Source organism: Camelina sativa, chromosome 11 (genome assembly GCF_000633955.1).
Source record: "Camelina sativa cultivar DH55 chromosome 11, Cs, whole genome shotgun sequence".
Classification (NCBI taxonomy): domain Eukaryota; kingdom Viridiplantae; phylum Streptophyta; class Magnoliopsida; order Brassicales; family Brassicaceae; genus Camelina; species Camelina sativa.
Window position 1 is genome coordinate 9,724,281 of NC_025695.1, and position 19,170 is coordinate 9,743,450.

At 33.2% G+C, this 19,170-nt stretch overlaps 3 protein-coding genes across 3 annotated transcripts in view; all 3 read left to right on the plus strand.

Annotated features, from left to right (window-relative positions):
- LOC104722639 (cation/H(+) antiporter 17-like) lies at positions 8,610-13,717 on the plus strand. The gene is made up of 4 exons (XM_010440840.1): positions 8,610-8,774; positions 9,070-9,264; positions 11,219-12,220; positions 12,329-13,717. The coding sequence occupies exons 2-4, from the start codon at positions 9,073-9,075 to the stop codon at positions 13,607-13,609; spliced, it is 2,475 nt and encodes an 824-aa protein (XP_010439142.1). The 5' UTR covers positions 8,610-8,774; positions 9,070-9,072; the 3' UTR covers positions 13,610-13,717.
- LOC104722641 (dirigent protein 6) lies at positions 16,059-16,854 on the plus strand. The gene has a single exon (XM_010440841.2). The coding sequence runs from the start codon at positions 16,102-16,104 to the stop codon at positions 16,663-16,665; it is 564 nt and encodes a 187-aa protein (XP_010439143.1). The 5' UTR covers positions 16,059-16,101; the 3' UTR covers positions 16,666-16,854.
- LOC104722642 (MLP-like protein 328) overlaps positions 18,903-19,170 on the plus strand; it is a 1,509-nt gene continuing 1,241 nt past the window's right edge. Inside the window, exon 1 of the mRNA XM_010440842.2 lies at positions 18,903-19,168. Coding sequence (XP_010439144.1) covers positions 18,982-19,168 — 187 coding nt within the window. The 5' untranslated portion in view covers positions 18,903-18,981. The remainder of the gene's footprint in view (positions 19,169-19,170) is intronic.

A 19,170-nucleotide genomic window follows, 5' to 3' on the forward strand; every position in this document is an offset into this window, starting at 1 on the left:
TGGACGTATCTATGTGATTATCTGATAGAAAGTGAGGTAAGAATATGGGATTCTTATGTATGCCAAGTTGATATACAAAATAAATAATGTATGAAGCTACGTCATGCATGATTACCTAAACACTGATTGGGGGAAAAGTCTATGTATCTACGATCTGTATCACCATGTATATCTATGTTTTCACGATAAGATGTAGTATTTAACATGACTTGGTGAATGGTGATATATACACTACAAGAAAACAAGGTATTTACAATTACGATTGGCAACTAAATGCGTAGTCGGGAAATTAAGCGACTATTTGCCAATTATTTTACGACCATTTTACAACTACGTAACATTAGTCATAACTCAGATGTTATTTGCCGACCAAATACAATAGTCGGTATTGTAGTCATTAATTGACGACCATTATACGACTAAATGGAAATAACTTAAATTTGTTGCATCAAAACAGTTAATTTGGCGACTACGTAGCGACTCTTCCTATTAGTCGGTAATTTGGCTACTAAGTAGCGACTAATGTTTTGGCATTCTTCACATATAAACTATAAATACAAGCATCATATTGTGGCATTCTCATATTATTCTCATTTTCAAAGGCACAAACAAAATATATGTAAGTAATATCAATTTTTTATGCTTGCTTTACCATATCTATACTTATTATTATTTATTAATTGTTAATTGTTTTAGACTTGAGCTTTTGTTTTCTAATAGTGCAGATGTGAATTGGTTGCAAAGTGAAAAATTATCTATGAAGGTGAAGCTCAAGAAAATGTATATGAATCAGTAGGCCTGAATTTTTAAAATTAGTATCTTCATTTATGCTAAGTCATAAATGTAATTTTAATTTAAAAATAGAAAATGTAATTTTTATTATAGTAAGTATATATGTAAGTAATGTTTTGTAAATTTAAAGTGATCAATATATTATGTAGTGTATATATAAGTAGTATGATTTAAATAATATGTAAAGTAAATTAAATTATATGTTTTTTTATAAACTTAATGTTGGCTACTGATTGGCGACAAACAAGTGACTAAATTCAAAAAAATGGTTATTACGTGTTGGACCATATTTTGGACTCCAAAACAAGCCCAATTGTTTAAAACATTTTGCACCAACTGATCCGCGACTAATAAGCGACTAAGTTTAAAACATTTTGGGTTAATTAAACCTGGGAATCCATTTACGCGGTCCAGCCCATAACCCTAACAAACGAGATAACCCTAATTTTTCAACCCTAATCTCTCATTTCTCACCATCCTTCATTTTCCTTCTGCCAATTCTCTCTCAATCGCCGAAACCCTAATCTCTCAATCTTATTTCTCACCATCCTTCATCTTCGTCCTGCCAATTCTCACGATGCGTCCTCTTAAGAAGCCTGGACGAAAGAGGAATGTTGTCGCCAACGCTCCTCTCAGAGTCGGTGGCTCTAACCCTCCGTCGAAGGTGAGAAAAGTCAACCCTCTACCGCCTCAATACAACTTCACACCAGCGGCTCAAAATCCTACGCCTCAGACGCCTCAAGAACAAGTCCGCGTTTCCCCCCAACTTTCGACGTTAGCCGCACTACAGGTCAGAAACTATCCACCACCATAGACTCTATTTCAGAACTCCGTGAATCGAAGCGTTGATGACCAACCAACTCGGTCATTACCAGAAGTTCAGAACAATCCTCCGGTGAGATCGGATCCTTTGCATGATTCTGCGAGATCTCCAGCTCAGAACAATCCTCCGGTTCGATCGAATCCTTTGCATGATTCTGCGAGATTTCCAGCTCAGAACTCTCACGCTCAAGGTCATCCTTCTTCTCAAGGTAACAACTTCGACGAGTCAGATCCAGTGTTGCCGGAACTCCGAGAGGACAAGTTGAGGGCTCTTAACGCCATACTTATGGTGCCGGACCGTCATACTTTTACCACTGTCCTCTCTTTGGAACCGAAGTCTAACACGACTTGGTATGTAAACACGTTTAAATCTACAGCTCAGAACATGTTTTCATATGTTTTCTCTAGATTAGAGTTTGTTTTCTAGATTAGAGTCGATGACTTCGTTGATTTTAGATGACACACAACATCACTATTGTTTATTGTTTTGGCGAGTACATGAACTATTGTTTATTGTTTTGTCATTCCCAAGTCTCTCATCATTTAGTAGTAACTAGAAGAATATATGTGTTTTATCATGAACTATTGTTTATTGTTTTGTCATTCCCAAGTCTCTCATCATTTAGTAGTAACTATAAGAGTATATGTGTTTTGTCATGAACTATTGTTTATTGTTTTGTCGAGTATATGTGTATTGTCAAGTATATGTGTTTTGTCATGAACTATTGTTTATTGTTTTGTCATTCACAAGTCTGACTTGATTCTTATGTTATGAGGTTTACTCGTGATGTCAAATCACAACTGGTGCGGAAGATTACAAAGGTTTTTACAAACAAATTTGATGGTTCATACTACAATTGGTCATGTGTGCCTCCGGATAGAAGAGAAAGATACTTCCTTGAGTTTGCGGTATAGTTTTCTGTCATATATCATTCATAGATAGGTTTTAATTGTTGCTTATCACTAACTTAATTCTATTTTCTTTTTCCTAGAAAACACACACTTGGGATCCATTGATAACAGGGACAGTGCAACATTTTTTCTATGAGATATGTCAACGCCGGATGAAGAACATGGTAAGCGACGTTAGGACTAGTCGAGTGCAACCTAAATGGATCGAGGGTGAACTCTGGAAAACAATGGTTGCGCAGTGGGATACTGAAGAAGCACAAGAAAGGAGTCGAATCTATTCCAATGCTCGTATGTCAGACCGTAATGGTCTCGGTCCACACTCGCATTTATCTGGGCCAACATCGTATCAACAAGTCAAACAAGGCTTGGTGAGTAACTTTAACTTATGTCTTAACCTTTCTTTTGTAACTTTAACTTATGTCTTAACTTTTTTTTATTTTTGTAACATTCCAGGCAGAGAAACTTGGGAGACCGGTGAGTCTTGGTGAGGTTTTCAAAGAGACACATACAAGGCCAGATGGTACGTATGTCGATCGAAAAGCCGAGAAGATCTTCTCAACTTATGAGAAAAACTTACAAGCTAAGATATTTGAGATCGAGTCAGATCCTTCACGAGCTCAGGAGCTCACAACAGAAGATTATACGACCATCTTTCTTCAAGTAAAGTACCATTTTCACAATCTATATTTAAAGAGTCTTCAAAACTTTCATTTTCAGAACTAACAGTTTCATTTAATCTTTTCTAAGTCCACTGAGAATGATTCACGAGGTAATCTTTTTGGACTTGGAAGCCTCAAGGATCATCTTTAGGATCTTCTCAATGGCAAGAGCTATCAACGAGGAGAGTCGTCATCGTTTGTAGCATTACAAGAGCAAGTGAAGGAAACTCATCGTATAATTGAAGAACAAGTTGCTTATACTACAAAACGTGATGCTGAGATTGCTGCTCGTGAAGCAGAACACTCCAAAATTGTTGCTGAGCAACAGAAGAAGATAGAGCACTTGGAAAAGTTCATGCGTATGATGTGTCCGGCCTTTGTCGAATTCCAAGAGTCTGAATCAAGTGATGCATCCACCGACTCTCCAACACAACAATCTCCTTCTTAGTTTACTTCTTAGGCTACTTATTCGGCTACTTATTATGGTTTAGATTCTCTTTTGGTTATTATGAACTTGTCACTTTGGGATGATGTGTCAATCATAGTTTTTGATTGATCACTTTTGGTTTTCTTTTTGTAATTGCTAATATGGTGACCAAATTACTATTGTGGTGAACTTTTGGTTATTAAAAATATGAATTTTAGGTTTCTGTTTGATTAGAAATTCAATTTATAAAACAAAACAAAACAATTATGGTTTTAATCGCTATAATCGTCAAACCAGTCATTAAATCTGACTTAAAGTCGTCGTAACATAGTCGTCAAATAGTCGCTAAATAGTAGCCACAGAGTCGTATAATTTAACGACGAATTCACAACTATTCTCAAACTAGTCGTAACTACTTCTGTCAATATTTTATTAATCGTAACATAGTCGTCCAATAGTCGTAACTAGTAACGACTAAATTACGACAATGTTTACGACTACATGCCATAGTCGTAATATTGTCGCTATTTACCGACTATGTTACGACTGAATTTCTTTACCGACTACCGATTTACAACAACAAATATTAGTTGTAAATTAGTCGTTATGTATGATTTAGCGACTATTTAATGACTAATAGTGCAGTCGTAAATCACCTGTTTTCTTGTAATGATATATAACCGTAAAAATATTTTTTTGACTAAAAAGGATAAATTCTGGATTATTGGATTTGGGTCAATCATAAAACCATAGTTGAATTAGAGAAAATGAAATATAAATACTGCTTTATCTTTCTCACGATAAATCAAGGAATTGATAAGTAATCCCCATCGGATCATTCTATCCGAATCCAAAGTTGAAAGTTAAAAACGAATTGTGTATTGTTTAACATTATAAAAAAAAGTCGGCTAAGGTTTAATCATCAAAGTATATTAGTTGACTCTCTCGGTTGAAAGCGATTTATAGGACGAAGTATATAGTATATTAGTATTTAACAACTGATCATGAATTGAACTTTTTGTATAGCCGAAACGTTACACACCCACGTGTCACTACTCTCTGATGTCCCTTTCACGTGTCCGGAAACTCTAAACTTGTTATTTTATGTGTTTATGTTGCCGTATCGTAATTTCTTGTTAAAAAATATTTATCTCTGATTCCAATTAGAAAGCCACTCTTATCTAAACTTTGGGTGGTTTACCACTTCAACATGACAGACACACATAACAGGTGTGCACACTGCACAACCACAGCGTAGATCAGAGTATGGTACCACGATTTTTTTTTTTTTTCTTTACTATATATTATATCAAACTACTTCTACGGTATATTAAGATGTATTGCGATGATAATTTTGTATATGCCATTTATCATAGATTCAAATATCTGAACATACTTAATTTGCTTGCTGATTGCAATTTTACAAATTCGTTTTGAGTCATATATAGATCCCAAACTTTTGGATAATACATGGTTTATGTTAATATCAGTATTTGTTAAACATTACTCAGCAAATACATACAAAATATTTTATGATTTTTATAAGAGTTTCGACAAGAATCTGATAATAGTTGATGTATATTTATTGTTATTTCCGTTCAACTTATTAATTAGAATTTTCTAAGTGATCCATTAATCAACCAACATTTTATATGTTCAATCAATCAAGCATTGACACTAACTTATCAAACGATAATACATTGAATTGGAATCTGACGATCGAAGTATATGATTGATAATATTTTATATATTTTAAATATTGTTGATGAACATTTCAAATATATTAAAATACTTTAGTATGTTGAAAGAAAAAATGGTTTTCTTGTTTTGAAAACAGGAATGCTTTGATTTCAAACTAATTTCATAGGTTTAGGTTATTAAGAATTTAAGATGCAAGTTATGATAGCACATATAGAAAGTTCTTTAGAATTTGTGGATAAAGTTTCTGGTGGATACTTACTAAAAAAAACAAAAAGGAAGAAGTTACTAGTGGAGAAAACTCATTATAAAGATTTATAATTTTATGGCTAATTAATATATATATATATATAGGAACTTTACTTTGGTTGGAAGCCTGTATCAAATACTGAAAAAAGTCCCAACTCCTCGAATTGAATATCATAGTCTCTCTACTCATGTCATGACCAATAATAGAGAAAATCAGAAAATCAAATTCATAATGTAGAATTATCCAAGTTGACTCGATACAAATATTAGACCACTAAAAAGAACACGTTATGAATTCGACACTGAAAATGCAAGATACGTAGTTTAGTAAATTAAATAATGTAAATGTATTACTACATCAATTGAATTGATGAGTTTGAGATGTAATAATCCCTTGTGCACATTCTCAACATGGAATGTAGCTAACAAAATTCATAAATTTTACGATGTATATATAATATTTAAATATTATGTACAGATAATAATTTTACTGTTTGGGAGAGATATGAAGATTCCCTCTTCCTGAGTTTGTTTGATCATTAGGAAGCAAAAACACACATCTGACATCTCTTAATTGTTTAATAATAGTATATATGTGTTTGTTGTTTTGTTTCTTTAATAATACGATACTTAGTTGTTAGTTATGATTTCAACTCTTATACTATCTAAGAAAGTTTTAATGGCTCACAAACATTAGTAACGAGGATGAATTAATTCTAGGATGGTGGAGTTATATTTGAGTTTAATTAATCTCTCTATCTTTTTTCTTTTGGTCAAACTAATCTGTCAAGTTAAAATATATGATCTGTCATATTGATTGCAACGTTGAATGTAAATCGAATTTGGATAATGTATTCACTGTTTGTAATCCCATTTGACAGGTTGAACTACCTGTCAAAATAATATTTTCAAAGTAATTTCTTACTCATTCATTTGTGCTACTGAGACGTTAGTTCCATTTACTTTACTTGAATAGGGATTGGATACGTACATGTAAAATGGTGGTCGGTGTTTTATTTCGAGAGTGTTTAGTCATAGATACCTCTTTGTGCATGTACGAGATATATGGTAATATATCCTTCTGCGTTTATAAGAGAAAGAAAAAATGCGTTCAAGAAGCTTAATTTGGTCAACTTTACGTTGCTAGAAATGTGTGAAATGGTGGCATACGGCGATGACTGATAAGAGAGACCATAAACATTTGAGATCTATGTACAAAACAGTCTACTTTGACTATTTTATTTGCTTTCTTCTTTAGGTGGCTATATCTGAAATGTGAATGCCGAGATGGAAATAAAGACTGTAATTTTGGGCTTATCTTACAAGTGGCAAGTATAGAAATGAGACTTGCAATTTCTGTGTCATCTTATCTGATAAAAATTAATAATATATATATAATTAAAAAATAGAAGTCTTATTTTAGTAGCCTTTTTTTGGTTTTTAAAATAAATAAATAAGCTTTTCATCTTGTGGTTATTGTTATTTTATTATATTTTAAAATCTAATTAACCACCTCAAGGGTCCTTCAATTATTAATTATAAATTTGGTATATGCTCGTCATATTATTAAACAAATATTATGCATCTGATAGGGGTAAATTTTGATTGTAGAGAGGACGAAACAGATGTTGACATATGAACGCACCATCATCAATGAGAGACTCCGGATGAACATGCATACAATGATCTCAAGTTTGTAAGGATCCTATATTTGGTAAGTGAAAAATAATAATGTATGAGAATTGGAAATTGGAATCAAAGAGCTCAAGTTTTTAGTAGCAATGATTTAACAAGATAAAAACGAATAATGTATATAAATTGTATATGGTGAAACCTAAGTCTAAGACTAAAGATATATTCAATCTAATATTTCAAATGATTTGAGTTTTTATAAGATTTTAAATAATTTTGATGATTTTAGTGAAGTTTAAAATTGACATTTTAAGTGATTTGTGTAAAATTTACGTATCATATGTTATTCAATCATGAATTTAAAAGGTCTATTAAAATCCACTGTTAATGTTTTAGTGAACTGATATTTTAAAATTTTATTTAAAAATCTATTGTTATTCAAAATAGTTTGTGGATTTGGATTTTTATGATTTTTAGGGATTTTGGAGGATTTAGGAGGATTTGGTTAGTTAAAAATACAGAAATCTAAATCTCTCTACAATAAATCATACCAACATTCCAAAAATCATTTAAAATATTATGAAAACTCAAATCACTTAGAATATAAGATTGAATACACCCCCTAAATGATTTATTGTAAAATTCTTTTAAATCCCACCTAAAACCATGAGATTTGGTTCTATATTCTTCAACTAAAGAAATTTTCTCAAATCTTCCAGAATCTCTAAAAATCATTAGAATCTAAATTCAAAAACTGTTTTGAATAATAAAAGATTTTAAAGAATATTTTAAAATCATTAGTTCACTAACAATGGATTTGAGAAGAATTTTTAAAATCTATATTGAATAACACATAATTTATAAATTTTACACAAATCACTTACAATGTCAAGTTGAATATACCCTCTAAAATGATACGTGAAATCTTAGATCTTGGGGTGTTAAAGAATTTAAGTAAATGATAGTGAAACCCAATTATTGTGTACATGCTGAATTAAGATGAAATAGCCGAGTGCTTAATTAGGTTTGAGTTGATATGAGGTCATTTCCATGAGTAAAAACTATAATGTCAATTACAATAGAATGCAAAACAAATGTACTGCTCACACATAACCCCATACTGAAAACTAGTACACTAGTACTGTACATATAGATGACTAGTCGCCAAAAACCGTCCAAATTCAGAATCATTAGTCACCAAATTACTTAAAAGAAATCAATTTGCTAGTTTGCCAACCCTAGCCTCAAAGATAATGTATTTCTATCTTTTATTTTATACATACGTATACAGAAAAAAAGAAAAAAACAAAAAAGGAAGTAACTCCCGCGCAAATAGGGGCATTATGGATATTTCAAGAGACTTGCAGGCTATATAAAGACCCTAGTATACTGCATCCATATCCATTATCCACACTTGATCTCAAGTCCTCTGTTTATAAAGAGAAAAAGTTCCAAATTTCACCAAACACCAATCACAAAGTTCGTATAGTCCCTTCGCGCAGATCTTAGATCAACCAAGTAGAAACGGATAGAATCTTCTCCCGTCCGATAAAAATCTACGTTTTCAGATATTTTACATATCCGTAAGTATCGCTTCTTCTCTATCTATCCAAAACTATTATGTATATACTCATCTTTTTAAATCCCATGAGATAAATAACACAATCGATCATTGTATCCTGTAACCTGCACTTTCTTTGTTACGTTTCTTCTATTGACTAACCATAATTTTACTCTCTCTCTTTTTTTTTTTTATATTTTTAATCCTATGATTATGCTGAGAAGTCAATTCCCAAATCGCTACTAATGTGCATTTCTTCCCGGAAAATGCAAAAACATGCTACATGACTAATTGGTAAAAACAATTCGAAATTGTAGGTCATGGGAACAAATGGTACAACATGTCCAGGACCAATGAAAGCAACCTCTAATGGAGTATTCCAAGGCGAGAATCCTCTGGAGCACGCGTTGCCTCTTCTCATACTCCAGATCTGTATCGTCCTTCTTCTTACTCGTCTTCTTGCTTTTCTCCTCCGTCCACTCCGACAGCCACGTGTCATCGCCGAGATTGTCGTACGTTTCTTTATCTCTTCAATTATTTATTTATATAGAAAATAATTTTTTTTGGGTCAACGTTTATTATATATTTATATCCATTATGGGGTCTAATTAGAAGTCAAAAAGATATTGTTACCAGTTTGATCAAATAATTAGATAAGGTGACGGAATTTTTGGAAATTTACATTAAAATTCTAAGGCTGCTTAGCTCCAATCATGCGGTTGTGAATAAGTCGTCGGACTTATTAAGTTATTTACTTATTTATGACATAGCTATCGTAGGAACTTTCATCAGAATATTCGTTTTCTTCCACAAAATTCGCTAACACGTTAAGCTTTTAAGAGTATCTTACAGTTACACACACATATTAATATCTTATAATATCTCTTAACTTTTTTTTAAAGCAAAAATCTTATATTATCTGTTTATGCTTCCACGTTCCTATGAATCTTGTGGCTTGTAAGCAGTGATCAATTCCAACATTTGGAATAAATACTCATATGACGATTCTATTTTTCTGATAAAATAATATGACGATGTTGATTAGTCATAGATGATGGATGTTTAATTACTTCCCTTATTATATGACTAAGCAAATAATCAATATTAATATTTTGTAAGTACATTTTGTGTTATGCCTTTTTAATTTTGTTTATTTAAAAATTTATTTACAACATTAATCCTTAAAAAGTTTTCAAAAATAACATTATTTCAGATTTTGTTTCCTAAATATTTTACGTATCATTCCAACTAAAAAAATACAACAGAATAAATATGGAAACATAAACTATTATATATTTAACCACACTTTCTATTGTGTATTAAAGATATTATATCTATAAATCATTCGCAAACAAATAAAACAACAATTTGATTCATATTTTGTTTTTCAAAACCCGTGAGCTTTGATTCTTAACGTAAGAAAAACTTCAATTCACATTTATCTAAATATTATTATTAATATATATAAACTTAATAAAATTTTAAAATATTATAAATATGTAAAAAAAAAACTATATAATATGGTTGTATAGTAAATGTCTTATAAAGAGAACATGTTGAAATTAATAAAATATTATTAAATTTATGCTAATACGGATTAAATCCTCATTTTATTATTTGTCAACACTATTAATATTAGAATATTTGACACATAAAAATTAAGATGATTTAACTAAGATTATATAAAATAATTAAATCATTAGGAAAACGTAATTTAATCATAGCTTATAATGATTTACTATGTATTTAGATCCTTTATTTTCTGTCATAATAATTAACAATCAAAATAGAATTTCAAACACTAAACAAAACAAACTAAATATAACAAACAAATGGTAATGAAGTATATTGCGGGTTAAAAAATTAATATAAACATTTAGCCAGAGCCTTCTCTGAAAATATTAAGGCTAAAAGCCCATTTTTTTGGTGGGCCAATTATACATTAATATATTTTTTTTTTTTAACTTGAAAAACACAAAGAAGACTAGAAAATATTTGAATCATTGACATTTGATACTAATATACTATCTTTTTACCAGTAGAACTAATGAAGTTTTTAGGAAAAAAGGCCGAATATTCACTATCTTATTTGGAGGCCCAAGCATTTGCTTCACCTGCCTATATCAAGGGCTGACTCTGCATTTAGCCGCACAAACGATCATGAAATTTAGTTATTCCTCTATATAGAAAACATCTAATATTTAACAAACAAATACAATATAAAATATAAATAGTAATAAAAATTATATATACGCAGTTTACCGCGGGTTAAAATCTAGTACACTATTAAAATAAAACACATCATTATTATTTTTGGAATTATAATGGAGTACTGTATATAACTTTTACCTTCTATATATGTTGTGGTTTCAGGGTGGAATATATCATTGATTATTCGTTTCTTACATTGTTTTATTCGGAATTATAATGTCATTAAGTTTGAGTTTATGTTTTTGTTGTGATTAGGGTGGAATATTACTTGGACCATCAGCTCTTGGGAAAAGCTCAAAGTTTCTCACCACGGTTTTCCCACCAAGGAGTCTAACGGTTTTAGACACACTTGCAAACTTAGGACTCATCTTCTTCCTCTTCCTCGTTGGTCTCGAGCTCGACCCTAAATCCCTCAAGCGAACTGGAAAGAGAGCTCTCTCGATCGCTTTAGCCGGAATCACTCTTCCTTTTATCCTTGGTATTGGAACTTCGTTTGCTCTCCGAAGTACCATAGCTGATGGAGTCAGTAAAGCTCCTTTCCTCGTCTTCATGGGGGTTGCTCTCTCCATCACCGCATTTCCCGTTTTGGCACGAATTCTCGCTGAGATCAAGCTTCTGACCACTGATGTCGGAAAGATTGCTTTGTCGGCTGCTGCGGTCAATGATGTTGTAGCTTGGATTCTCCTTGCTCTCGCCGTGGCTATCTCGGGCGACGGGGGTTCTCCTCTCACATCTCTATGGGTGTTTCTCGCGGGTTGCGGTTTCGTCTTGTTTTGTATCTTTGTCGTGCAACCGGGGATTAAGTTGATTGCTAAACGTTGTCCTGAGGGAGAGCCAGTTAATGAACTCTACGTGTGTTGCACGTTAGGTATTGTTCTTGCTGCTAGCTTTGTCACAGACTTGATTGGGATCCACGCGCTGTTCGGTGCGTTTGTGATCGGGGTTATTTTCCCGAAAGAAGGTAATTTCGCGAATGCTCTAGTTGAGAAAGTTGAGGATCTCGTGTCGGGTCTTTTCTTGCCGCTTTACTTCGTCTCGAGCGGTTTAAAAACGGATGTGGCGACGATTCAAGGAGCTCAGTCTTGGGGACTCTTGGTTTTGGTTATTTTCAATGCTTGTTTTGGTAAAATCGTCGGTACAGTTCTCGTTTCCCTTTACTGCAAAGTTCCCCTTGACGAGTCTTTAGCACTCGGTTTCTTGATGAACACGAAAGGCCTTGTTGAGCTCATCGTCCTCAACATCGGTAAAGACAGAGGGGTAAGTTCATAGATTTCCTTTTTATTTATTTTTTAATTTTTTTATAATTATTAAAAACAGATTTTACAAAATATTTGCATGTTAACTTGGTTCTATGTGTTTTCGCAGGTTTTGAACGATCAGGTTTTCGCTATAATGGTTTTAATGGCCATATTCACCACGTTCATGACGACTCCTCTAGTTCTAGCCGTGTACAAACCGGGTAAATCTTTAGCCAAAGGAGATTACCAAAACCGAACAATCGAGGAGACGAAAAAGTCCAACAAACCTCTCCGACTCATGTTCTGTTTCCAGAGCATAATGAACATCCCAACGATCGTCAACCTCATAGAAGCATCCCGAGGCTCAAACCGCAAAGAAACTCTATCGGTCTATGCGATGCATCTTATGGAGCTTTCCGAGAGATCATCCGCTGTACTCATGGCACATAAGGTCAGGAAAAATGGACTTCCATTCTGGAACAAAGACAAAACTGGTAACAATAGTTCTTCCGACATGGTCGTTGTCGCATTTGAGGCTTTCCGACGACTCAGCCGTGTCTCTGTGCGTCCCATGACGGCAATCTCAGCGATGGCGACTATACATGAGGATATATGTCAAAGTGCGGAACGCAAAAGCACGGCTATGGTGATTCTTCCGTTTCATAAGCACGTTAGGCTGGACAGAACGTGGGAGACGACTAGGAACGATTACCGTTGGATTAACAAGAAGGTTATGGAAGAAGCTCCATGTTCTGTTGCGATATTGGTTGATCGTGGGCTTGGTGGTACGACTCGTGTCGCGTCTAGTGATTTCTCGTTGGTAATAACGGTTTTGTTTTTTGGAGGGAATGATGATCGGGAGGCGTTAGCGTTTGCGATGCGTATGGCAGAACATCCCGGGATAAGCTTAACCGTTATTCGGTTTATTCCTAGCGAGGAATTTAAACCGGAAAATGTGAAGCTTGAGATAATCGAAGATCATGCATCATGTTCCGGGGAAACGAAGTTGATTGATATAGAAGCTATAACCGAGCTGAAGGCAATGATTAAAGGACAAGAAAGTTCTCTTTCTAATTCAGATTCCGAATCTCTAATCGTTTACGAAGAGAAAATCGTGAAATGTTACAAGGAAGTTTTCGAGGTTATCAAAGAGTGTTCTAAAAGCAATCTTTTCTTGGTGGGGAAGTCACCGGAAGGTTCGGTGGCGTCGGGGTTGCACGTGGAAAGAAGCGATACGCCGGAGCTTGGACCGATCGGGAATTTGTTAACGGCAAGCGAAAATGTTTCGACGACGGCGTCAGTGTTAGTGGTGCAACAGTACACAGCAAGCCCCGTTCTTCCGGTAGTTGGAGTTACCAAGGACGTCACGACTGAAAAGTCGTTGGTTGAAGATTCCGAGAGTCCTTAGTGATTTTTCTCTTTGGGATTCCAAGACTCGAAAGGTCAAAAGATTGGCTTGTATATAATAATAACATGTGATGCATATTTTAAATACCACAAATATATTATCTTTGTATGGCAAAGTCTTCGTTTCATTTGGTTTTGAACTTTTAATTCATAACTAACGAGACAAGAGGGAATCATAATTATTAAGTCCATTATTAATTAAAATGTTTGTAATTAAAACATTATGAATTAAATTCAGGTGGAAGTTCTATATTTGGTCATCTGTTCAGGTGGCAGTTTGATGATAATTAGGAATTGTGTAACTGAATCTCTCGGATATGCTGTAAATATACGATGATGGGCCAAACCACTGATTAAATATCAGGTATGTCACATATGTATTCGTTTATCCTAGAATTTGAAGGTGTGTTGTAGAGAAATTGTAAATCATACTGCACCATAGCTCTTGCCTTCTTTGATCCATCATGTATCATAGTAAAACCACGTATGTGCTTAATTTCTTATAGTTATAATGTAACGAATGGTAAATACACCAGAGTAAAAACCAAGTACGTGCTTGTACCGTACTTTGTAACAAAATTGGCATTTTACTCAAGTCCCAGATAGTGGTCTACTGGTCTTAGTAGTGGTTAAAAACTAGTCGCAGTGGTTAATAACCGATTACGTACTAAGGAAAGAGGCTTTCTTCCTAATCACTTTTATTAAATATTTTTATTGACATCATAAAAATTAAATTATAATTATCTTATTTTCAGGAAAAAAGATTCATGCTTATCTTTAGAAACGTAGCACGATATTGAGTAAAACCAAGACTACGGCCAACTTCTTGACATGGCGCTATGGTTTGATATTCAACTCTGTTTAACTTCTCCATTTTAAAAGGCCTGGTAAAAAAGCTTTTAGTTCAGATTTCATGCAGCTTTTATTAGTTAATTAAGGGATTCATGGTCTCAAAGCAGTTTTTGTACGTAGGATTCATGGTCTTACTTTAATTTCTTATGTTGTTGTCTCATGAGTTGTTAAACCTACTTGGTTTAGAAGCTATCTAGTTTCGACATAGCTAGCTACTTTGAAGTTAGTAAGGGACAAATGAGGAGTTAGGCAACTAAACCCATTTGAACTCTTCTTTTGCTTAGGATTAAATCATCTTGTTTGACTTTTTAACGTTTGTGCTTTTACTCATGTGTTAGGAAGGAGTTAGTGACAGATATTATTGACTAATACTATTTTAAATTGAATATGAGAACAATAAGAATTTTAAAATGAATTAATTGACTATAAAGTTGTCAAATAATTATATATATATATATATATATATATATATTAGTCTTATACGTAAAGTAAAGCGATAGAGGGAATAATTGTTCTACATGAGCAATTGCGCATGCCTTGTATAATAATAACATTTATATACATAAAATACTCTTAACATTACTAAGTTTTTAAGTTTATATTAAACATCTTCATGAATCTTTACCGTAGTTTTGAAGTTTCAAGTTTTGGTTACTTTGCAAAACTCGTATCACAACAACTTTTACATATCTTAATTAATATTTTTCTTTATGATTGTATTTCTTAATTCAAAATTTATATTACCTTCCAAGTTGTTAGTTTTTTGATATATTAATATACAATTTCTGTATTATCTAAATATATATTGTGTTGATCTAATTTAATGTATGACTTCATGATATGAAAATTTACACGAAGATAAAGATATATAATCTAGTTGAAAAAAAAAAGATATATAATCTACATTCGTGTAGTAAGGATATCAATTTAATTATTTTGTTGTATATTTGCTAGTGTTGTAATAAATAAAAAATGTGTCGATCTTAGCTAATTGTATCATTAAATTTATTTATCAATAACCTAGAAAGTTTTCGGAATATTATCAAATGTCTTTTAACGAAGAAAAGGGTTAATTAGTAGCAATCTTAGAAGCCAAGCTGAAACGTGATTTATTTTACACGTTACCTAGTTTTAAGTTCTAACCATATGCACCAGACATCGTCACATGAGTGATGGGCGTTCGTTATTTTAAGGCAATATTTCCTAAAGAGTTTTCTAATTACTGATTTGTTTTTTCCATTTTCGCCTAAAACTTTCTTTTTCGTTTAAATTTGTTTTCAACTTGCTGTGATATATTAGCTAGCCTTCGACTTTATGCTTTTAGGTTGGACTCACCAAACGTTTTTATAGGACATATAAAATCATTAAATCTATGCACTCTTTTTCTTTCTGTCAACAAAAAAAAATATTTCTATCAAGAAAATGAAATTAAGTTGTAGCTTAGTTATCACCAACCCCGCTTTTGTCCCTCAACATGATCTTAAAAACCTTATTTTCCACTCTAATTTCTTTTAATTAAAATTTAATTTGACCAAACATAACCGACCCAGTTCGCTGTATCCCTCAAAATACTTCTATATAAATGGGTGTAAGCCCTCATCATTTTTACACAACTCACTACGCACCAGTCTCTAGCTAACTATGGCATCTCTAATAGAGAAACAACTCTTCAAATCCCTCTTCTCATTCTTCTTATTGGTTTTACTTTTCTCCGATACTGTCTTAGGATCACGAAAAACACTCGATCAGAAAAAACCATGCAAACACTTCTCCTTCTACTTCCATGACATCCTCTACGATGGCGACAATGTAGCAAACGCAACCTCCGCCGCCATCGTGAGCCCTCCGGGACTAGGAAACTTCAAGTTCGGTAAGTTTGTGATTTTCGACGACCCCATAACAATGGACAAAAACTATCTCTCGGAACCCGTAGCTCGTGCACAAGGATTCTATTTCTATGACATGAAGATGGACTTCAATGCGTGGTTTTGTTACACGTTGGTGTTTAACTCAACCCAACACAAAGGTACATTGAACATAATGGGTGCGGATTTGATGATGGAGCCGACAAGAGATCTATCCGTCGTTGGAGGGACCGGCGACTTCTTCATGGCTCGTGGGATCGCTACCTTCGTGACAGATATATTTCAAGGTGCTAAGTATTTCCGAGTTAAGATGGATATTAAACTCTACGAATGTTACTAACTAAATTATATTTGTGTTTTTTTCTTGAAATTTGTGTGCTAAAGAGATAATGTGTTACTACTACTAAGTACGTGCTTTATTTGTCCTTTTTTTGTGTTGTTATTTTGATTTATGGTTAATGTTGTCAATTGCAAGAAGTCAACAAGAAAATGAAAATTTTTTTCCCGATAGTTATATGATAATGAAAAAGGGTTCTCAAGTCTCAACCCGCATAAAATAGTTAGTCCTACTCTCCTACTCCTATCCATTTTATATTTTTGAATAACAAAAATAATTACCTCATAAAATTAATCCAATTGCGCCACAGATTACTGTAATTTGGATCCTAAAGCGTTGATACTTCCACAAATGAATCTAACTTCGCTACATACTCTCTGGCCCATTTGAATCGGGCTGATCCAAGCCGAACCAAGTAGAATAATGTATGGGCCCATGAATGTATCAACGCTGGAAACAAAATGGTATGATTTCCAAAATAAGTGAAAGCTTAACAATCAAATGAAACATTGATTAGTTTTCCCCATACACTATACGATGTCAAAGTTTGTACTTAATGATGAAGACCAAACCATTTTTGTTACTAATGTCTCTCTATTCCAAACCCTAGGATATAACCATCAAGAAACTCTTAAAATATGATAAACCATATTGGGTCGATGTTAACTCCTCCTTCTCCTCTGTTCAACCTTGGCAAAAGTTCCCGCATTTATTCGTTTTGTGCGATAATATGATTCGATTGTTAACACAAGAGCTCGTATTTAGTCCCGTTGGATTCATCTTAGATACAATTTTGTGAATAGTGATCGATAAATGGCCATATACCAATATACAAATATAAAGGAAAACAGAATCAAATACAACTAGAGAGTATATTCTAAACACAAATTGTTATTTTCAGATCCCAGTGACATATTTAAAGAATTTAATTCTAATTTTCTAGAAACGTACTACATATCATTTCCATAGATAGAGACAACTAGAGCAGAATTCATGAGTGTATCATCTATTGACCAATTAAGCAAGACAGTAAGAGCAGCAATAAAGTATTACCAATAAATCCCCCCTTCTGATTTTATTTTAGGTCTCCCGAAAATTTGTTTAGTTTGGCAGACAGAGACAGGCAAAGTTTACAAATCATAATGTACAGTTAGGCCAACCATTTTAAACCAATATATCCGAATTATTTAAGGCATCAACATACCATGGAGTGGTTGTCACATTTTTTTTATATAGAAATTATTAAATTTTAAGACTGATCGATACTATGAAACTAATATAGTACATATATTAATCTTTAATTGGTCTCACCCGCTCGACCTTCAAATTAGTTAAAAATACTAATCAACGACTTAAAGGCCAATCACTATACATATGCATGATTAAATAAAGGTCAATTAAGTCATGATATAAATATAATTTAAGAATGATTAGAGTTGAGAAAAGAAGTTGATTGAAGAAGTTCAAGAAAAAAATGACAACTTTCAATTGAAGAAATTTATTTATAGAAACATATATATATATATATATATATATTAAAGTTTAATTTCATCAATTTATAAATTTGCCGCGCTTTGAAGCAGTGATCGATTGCTAAAAGAGTTATAAAATAAATCTTATAGGAGTTTCTAAATATTTCAGTTTTAAGTATCATCTTGCGTACGATGCATATAAGAGCATTGCAGTACACGATGAGAGTATTTCAAATAAAATAATAATGTTTTAAAATATAATTTAATTATTGAACTAATGTTAACTTGTTAAGTGGCCGGCTAACAAAAGACACCAAAATATTAAGATATATGTGGCAGAGACGCGTTCATCGTTTCTCAAACTTGAGACGACTCTCATTGACTCATTCTCTTTCTTTATTTTTAATGGTGAAAACTTTGTTGGGAACCACTAATTAATAGTAATACTAATAGAGAGATGTTCTAAATCACCATATATATCCAATATGCGATTGTATGTCGACGATATATTTGTCCTCGCAATTAATATGTGTATTATATTTCTAAAAGGATGATGTGCCAACTAACCACATCAATAACGTGGTCGAAATCATACCAACTAAATACACATTCACAGGACGACCCATCAGTGCTCATTAAATAATGTTTGTAAAATATGAAGAAACGAAGATTCTCGCATGCACTATCAAAGTAGTAACTACAAGAAACGGTAGAAACTATATTTTTTTAACCGTAATGTTCACTATATAAACCAAGGCAACGACAAGTGTTATCGCATCAACCAAAACAAAACATTAGAAAAAAACAAGTGGAAGCTTCAAAACGAGAGAGAGAGAGAGAGCAAGAAATGGCAACCTCGGGAACATACGTAACGGAGGTTCCGTTGAAAGGATCGGCGGAGAAACACTACAAGAGGTGGAAGAACGAGAATCATGTCTTCCCTGACGCCATCGGCCACCACATCCAAAACGTCACCGTTCACGAAGGCGAACATGACTCCCACGGCTCTATCAGGAGTTGGAACTACACTTGGGGT